The following is a 7,232-nucleotide window of genomic DNA, read 5'->3' on the forward strand; positions in this document are numbered from 1 at the left end:
GGGTGATATAACAGGGTCCCTTTAAGTATGTTGTATTCTGCACCTAGAGCATGTCTAGTACTGTATTAATCCTAATTCTTTACCACTTAGATAATAAAGAAGAGATAACAAGTGTAAGAAGATATAAAACATAGTATCTTACCTCCTCTATCTCTATCCTCTTTGCTAGTTCATCTAGTGACAGGAGGTTCTCCCCAGAAATAGACTCCCCCGAGTTTGGTGACATTTCTTCTTCAGAATTTGTCTCCTCCTGGAAGTCCAAATGAGCCAAGAAATTTTCACTCTCTTTCAGGTCCCCATTGAGAAGACTGGCTATAAACTCAACTGTTGCTTGACGCTGAGACTTGTTTAGTTCTTCCAGGCATTTCTGATTATCACTGCCTCTTGGGCAGAATCCTGCTTCAGCTTCTTGGCTCTCCGCATTAATAATCCTTTTTGTATCTCTATCTCCAGCATCTTCTGAGCTGCTCACAGTGAGGACAGGTTGGATGAAACTGATACATTGTAAGGAATTACTCCCTCCAGTACGGTCATCCTGTGTATCCAATTCAGATGGCGGAATTAATTTGTCTACCATTGGGTTCAGGGCTTGCACTGCTGTCCTGTCCTTGGAGAGCGGCTCTATTTCCGACACATTAGTACTGTGTGGTTGCAGGAGGTCATTATTCCTCCCAGAATCCCCAGAAGGCAGGCTGCTGTTAGAAATAGCCCTTCCTCCTGACCACAGGGTGGGTGACGCCAAGGTTGTTCCACCACTCGGAAGTATAGCTTGGTGATCACTTACCCTGGTCAGGTTGCCTGCTGTGCTGACATCAGGAAATAAGTGCTCCGTCATCTCTGCCACGCTAGGCTCCCTGCCGGCAGACGTCTTTATGCCAGATACACTTTCTCTATCTGAACAGAAACATGAAGAGAGTTTTAGTTTCTTTTTAAAAAGGATTCTGGCTGGTTACAAGGATTAGAAGACAGCACAGCAAACAAAGACCTGACAACCCGACGAGAACAGACCTCATTAGAGCACATGGTATCCGAGCTAGCCATGACTAGACTACAGCTAAAATTAGCAGTCAGACAATTAATAAGTGATGAGTAGCTTCTTTCTCCTCCTATGTTGGCACGTGTCACTTGTACAGGTAACGTACAATTAGCGGTGACACACTACAGGATCATACAGCAGCTGTGCCATTCCCTCCCTCTGAGGGTAGTTCTACCCGGCACTAAACAGTCTATTGGAAATCGATACTGCTGGGACATGCAGACAGGGAGGGCACAGAGCAAAGGTCACATTAAATGGAACAAGAGAAAATTATTGGCTTCCTGACAAGCAAGCATAGATCACAAGTTAAAGCTTTATATAACGTACTGACTTTCTAAACACATATTTTACAAATCTATACGGAGATACGTACAGGTAAACATTTCTGTTTTTGTACATTTTCTTTAGTTGCAAACTTTGTGGCAAAAAAAATTCTCTGCCTTTTAATACTTTGCAATCCAATTTTGGATTCAGGGTTTCATAGGGGGCTTTTGTTTTCTGCCGTTATACAATGGCGCCTTCTGCTGGCTAGAGCCAGTACTGCGGTGTGGGACATGTTAGAGAGGCCACCCGACAACAGAGCGGCCAGTAATATACGGTAAGAATACCCTGCTGGACGTCTTAAGACATCGGAGGCTTACAGCTTTCAATCAGAATGTCTTCAGACGTCAGACAGTGGATTAAAAAGGGTTAAGGTCTCAGTAGGTGGAAATAGAAAAATAAAAGCTCCAAAAAGTTGTGGTATATTGTGTCCAATGGTAGCTGTATATGATGGGTAATTCTTGTAATCTGTAAGGCCTCATGTCCACGGGGAAAATCAGATCCGCTGCAGATTCTACATGTAGAATCTGCAGCGGGTCCCTCCTGCCCCGCGGACATGAGCGCCGAAAATAAGAATTTAAAAGTATTTACCATCCGGCGCGGGCGGAGAAGATCAGCTGTTCCTCACGGCCGGATCTTCATTTTCGGCCGGCGGATGAATTCCTGACGCCGGCGGCACGTCGCCGGCACGTCGCCGACGTGCCGCGCGCATGCGCCGGGCACATCCGCCGAGCCGAAGCAAGGAAGATGCGGCCGTGAGGAACAGCTGACCTTCCCCGCCCGCGCCGGATGGTAAATACTTTAAATTCCTATTTTAGGTCTCCCGCGGATCCGGACGGCTTCCATAGGCTTCAATAGAAGCCCGCGGGAGCCGTCCCCGCGGGAGACCCGCACGAAAATGGAGCATGGTCCGGATTTTTCCATGCTCCATTTTTTTTTAAATCCCTTTTATTGACGATCCGCGGGTATTTATCTACCCGCGGGTGGTCAATGCATCCCTATGGGGTGCGGATCCGCGCGCGAGAGATCCGCTGCGGATCTTAAATCATATTTTGCCCGTGGACATGAGCCCTAAGTGTAGCCTGCAATCTATAAGCATGCACATTTTCCCAGCCGGGCGTGTTCTACGTGCAGTTCAGAAACACTGAGGTGCGACATCCCACTGCGCTTGGACGGAGATCTGTTCAATGAAAAAAAACAAAAAACAATCACTTCCTACAAGTTACAGAAAGCCCTCTCTCCAGCAGGGAACAATTACCCATTGTGGAGGCGGGTTAGTCGGATATACCACAGGTGATTAACCCCTTAGAGATGGCCCCATTGCCTTTATTACGTCCTTGCTAAGTGGCCTTTAATCCTAAAGGACGTAAAAACATACATCCTCTTTGGATTAAAGCCCTCTAGGCTGAGGACGTGACAGCTCCATACTGTCGGTGCCCGCAGGTAGCCGACAGCATAAAGCAGTCATCCTGGGCAGCAGACAGTTCCCCCTGGCAATGCGATCGCAATAAAGTTTTAAAAAAAAGTTAAAGATTCAGCTGCCCTGATGGATCGGATCCATCAGGGTACCTGAAATTACTTACCCGCCTTCCCCAAAGTGTGCCGCGGTGAAGGGGTCCTCCGGGAACCGGGCGCCGCTGTTCTGCGCATGCGCGCCAGACGAATGACGTCACACGCATGCGCAGAAGGACGGGAGCCGCGGGTATTTCAAAATCTCCTGGTTTCCGGCTCCTGAACGAAGCCAGGAACCAGGAGACGCCAACGGGGACCGCGATCGCCGCTATCCAATGGCGATCACGAAAAAGTTTTTAAAAAGTTAGTTTCACCTCCAGTCATGGATCGGATCTATGAGGGGGAGGTGAAAATACTCACCCCTGGTCCTCATCGGTGTTGTGATCCCCCTTCTGCGCATGCGCGCCCGATGTCAATCATCGGGCGCGCGCACAGAGGGGCTCAGGCCCCGGGAAATTCAAAATCCCTCTGCTCCTGGAATTATGGATCCCGTATGCGTCTGATCCGCGGTAATACGCAAATCAATTGCATTGGATTACACAATTCCGCTCACATTAGTGGATTGGAATTACGGAATCCACTCACAGAAAACAGAACCACAGCATGTTCTATTTTACTGCGGATATCCGCAACATAGAGCCCATAGTGCTCCATGGTCGCGGATATACCCGCAGCCCATAAGCAATTACATTGTGTACGGGCTGTGGGTAACCGCGTCATCGCTAAGCGACGGCACAGGAAATACAAACAAAAAAATGTGTACTGCGCATGACCGTCTGTGAGAGTAGGCAGTTATGCGCAGTACATTACTCGGCCATATGCAGCGCCACCGCCGGGCTCACAGCTGGGATCGGCTGCAGGCGTCCGCAAGCTGATTCCACCTGAGGCTGTGTGAGACTGGCGTTTTACAGACCGCTACCTGTAATACGGATTTTACAAGAAGCCCTGGGAACGCTTGCCTTCCGGCAGTTCCAGGAGCAGCTTGTTGAACGCCTTCTTTGTGAGACCGCCACACCTCATCAAGCTTACGGAGACTCACAGTGCGCCACTTTACACCCCATCCCTGCCGCTGAGGTCAAGAAATACCCCCAAAAAAGGATGAGAGGAGGGGGGATACCAGATTTTATTGCCCCATGTACCCATCCCTGCCAGGCCACCGTAATTACCCGTCTCCGAAAAAAACCCACACAGTTTACATTATTACTTTTATCTATGATTTGGGGAAGGCCAAAAAGGGTGCGGAGTGTGCGGGGGAGGGGGTGGTGGATTATTTTTAAGGACTCCATTTTTTTTTTCCGCACAAGTGAGCAATGGGGCCTGGAATTTATTCAGTTGTGCCCTGCAATCCAACGGGTGTTCTCTCCATTATAGGCCTTGCCATGGGTCCTGTAAGTAGATTAGGGCCACAATGGGTATGTTTCTGAACACGGGACAAATTGGGGTATCCATTTTGGGGTGACTGTCTTCATTCCTATGTATACTGTACAAAAAAACTGCTTTTAAATTGACACAATTGCCAAAAAATGAAAATCATAATTTTTTCTTTCTGCTTTGATTAGATTCATTCAAATACTGTGGGGTTAAAATATGCAGTACACCCCTAAATGAATTAGTTAAGGGGTCTAGTTTTCAAAGCGGGGTCATTTGTGGGGGTTCATTATCGTTTTGGCCGCTCAAGGGCTCTACAATTGGGCAATGGGGCCTGGAATTAATTCAGTTGTACCTTGAAATCCAATGGGTGTTCCTACCATTATAGGCCTAGCCTTGTGTCCTGTAAGCAGATTGGGGCCACAATGGATATGTTTCTGAATACGGCACAAACAGGGGTATCCATTTTGGGGTGAAAGTCTTCATTCATATGTGTGCTGTACAAAAAAAAGGTGTTTTTAAAATGACAGAATTGCCAAAAAAACTTTTTCCTTCTGCTTTGCTTAGATTTATTCAAAAAATTGTAGAGTAAAAATTCTCAGTAGACCCCTAGATAAATCCATTAACCCCTTGAGTGGCGGGTTTCCTACTCCTCTGTCGTGCCCATCAGGGCAGGTTTTTTAAATGGGCCAATCATTTAATTTCAACTAATTTTGCAGTCGCGTTCCAAGAGCCATAACTTTTTCATTTTTCCATTGACATGGCCATGTGAGGGCTTGTTTTTTGCTGGAGAAGTTGTACTTTTGGATGGCATCATTTTTGGGTATATATAATGTATTGCATAACTTTTGTGAAAATATTTGTAGGGAGATTAGGGAAAAAAAGTAATACAAGTTAAATCACCCTCCTTTTGCCATATCTATAATAAAAAAAATCTAAATCATAAAAGAAAAATACATATTTGGTATCGCCGCGTCCGGAAATGTCTTATCTATCAAAATAGTGCATTATTTACCCCCTACGGTGAACGTAATCCTAAAAAAAAATAAAGACCGCCAGAAATGCACTTTTTCAATCACCCTGTCTCCCAGAAAAAATGCAATAAAAAGCGATCAAAAAGTTGTATGTATTCCAAAATGGTACCAATGTTAACTACAGGACATCCCGCAAAAAATGAGCCCTTGCTCAAGTACGTCGATGGAAAAATAAAGGAGTTATGATTTTTTAAACGGGGGGAGGAAAAAAAGAAAAAGAAAAAAAGGGACCGTTTCATTAAGGGGTTAAATAATGTACTAACTTCCTTCTCTAGGTCATTACGATGCAGGGATACCACATGCGTAATGTTATTTTAAATTTTTCACAAAGTAAAGAGAGACAAGTGTTTTTCATTTTATTTATTTTATTTTTTAAATAATTTACCCCTTTTTTTTTACTTTTTTAAATTTTTTTAAATTTTTGTCCCTTTAGTGGCTTTCCACAGAGACCCATCAGGACTCCCCGATCACATTCTGGGGGGGGGAGCCGATGGTGACAGCCCTTTACATGCTGCATGACAGCCCTTTACATGCTGCAGTCACATAGACTGACTGCAGCATGTAAAGGGTTAAAACAGCAGAGATCAGAGGTTTTCTCTGATCTCTGCTGTAATAGCTAGTACCTAGCTGTCCTCTGGCAGCCAAGCACGAGCTCTCCCTGCGACAGAGACCATCGGCTTGCTTCTGACAAGCCGATGGTCTCTATAGCAACCTGTAAACAAAGCAGGACATTAGAAGCGGAGATTGCCGGCATATCGGCAATATCTTCTGCTTCTGTCATAGCCCTTGCTTTGTTTTCTGTGGGACTGTGCAGGCAGAGCACAATGTCACAGCTTGTGGCATTGTGCTCTGCAGCTCCCATAGTGATACATAGCCCGGAAATCTTCCGGGCTTTATCACTATCGGCAGTGGAGCTCGTCCCGGAAAATTTCCGGGCGTGCCACTCAAGGGGTTAAGGGGTCTAGTTTTAAAAATGGGATCATTTGTGGGGGTTCTCTATGGTTTTGGCCACTCAAGAGCTCTACAAGCGGGTAATGGGGCCTAAATATCCTCCATGCAAAATTTCTGTTCTGAAAGCCACCGACTACTCCTTTGATTTTGGGCCCCTGTATGCATCCAGACATAAGATTAGGGCCACAATGGGTATGTCTCTGAACACGGAAGAAACAGGGGTATCCATTTTTGGGGTGCAAGTCTTCAGGCATATGTGTGTTGTACAAAAAAAGCTGTTTTTAAAATGACAGAATTGCCAAAAAAACGAAACTCATAATTTCTTCCTTCTGCTTTGCTTAAATTCATTCAAAAACTGTGGGGTCAAAATTCAGTACATCCCTAGATAAATTCGTTAAGGGGTCTAGTTTTCAAAATGGGGTCATTTGTTAGGGTTCTCTATAGTTTTGGCTGCTTAAGAGCTCTACAATTGGGCAATGGTGCATGAAAGGCCTTCAAGCAAAATTTCTGTTCTGAAAGCCACCGATTACTCCTTTCATTTTGGGCCCCGTTGTGTATCCAGACATAACATTAGGGCCATAATGGGTATATTTCTGAAAACAGGGGTATCCATTTTGGGGTGCAAATCTTCAGTTATATGTGTACTGTTAAAAAAAACGTTTTTTAAATTGTCAGAATTGCCACAAAAAAAAAAACACACAATTTTTTACTTCTGCTTTTCTTAAATTCATTCAAAAACTGTGGGGTCAAAATGAGCAATAAACCCCTAGATAAATTCGTTAAGGGGTCTAGTTTTGAAAATGGGGTAATTTGTGGGGGTTTCTATGGTTTTGGCTACTGAAGAGCTCTACAAGTATGCTATGGGGCCTAAAAGTCCTTCAAGCAAAATTTCTGTTCTGAAAGACACTGACTACTCCTTTCATTTTGGGCCCCGTTGTGCATAGAGACATAATATTAAGGCTATAATGGGTATATTTCCGAATACAGGACAAACCGGGGTATCTATTTGG

At 45.0% G+C, this 7,232-nt stretch overlaps 1 protein-coding gene across 2 annotated transcripts in view; it reads right to left on the minus strand.

The window, feature by feature from the left end:
- Window positions 1–7,232, minus strand: part of CNST (consortin, connexin sorting protein) — a 420,527-nt gene that overhangs the window by 131,614 nt on the left and 281,681 nt on the right. For both annotated transcript variants that reach the window (XM_066596044.1, XM_066596043.1), the window contains exon 9: window positions 143–894. In XM_066596044.1, coding sequence (XP_066452141.1) covers window positions 143–894 — 752 coding nt within the window. The remainder of the gene's footprint in view (window positions 1–142; window positions 895–7,232) is intronic.

The sequence above is a fragment of the Eleutherodactylus coqui genome, chromosome 3 (genome assembly GCF_035609145.1).
Source record: "Eleutherodactylus coqui strain aEleCoq1 chromosome 3, aEleCoq1.hap1, whole genome shotgun sequence".
NCBI lineage: Eukaryota > Metazoa > Chordata > Amphibia > Anura > Eleutherodactylidae > Eleutherodactylus > Eleutherodactylus coqui.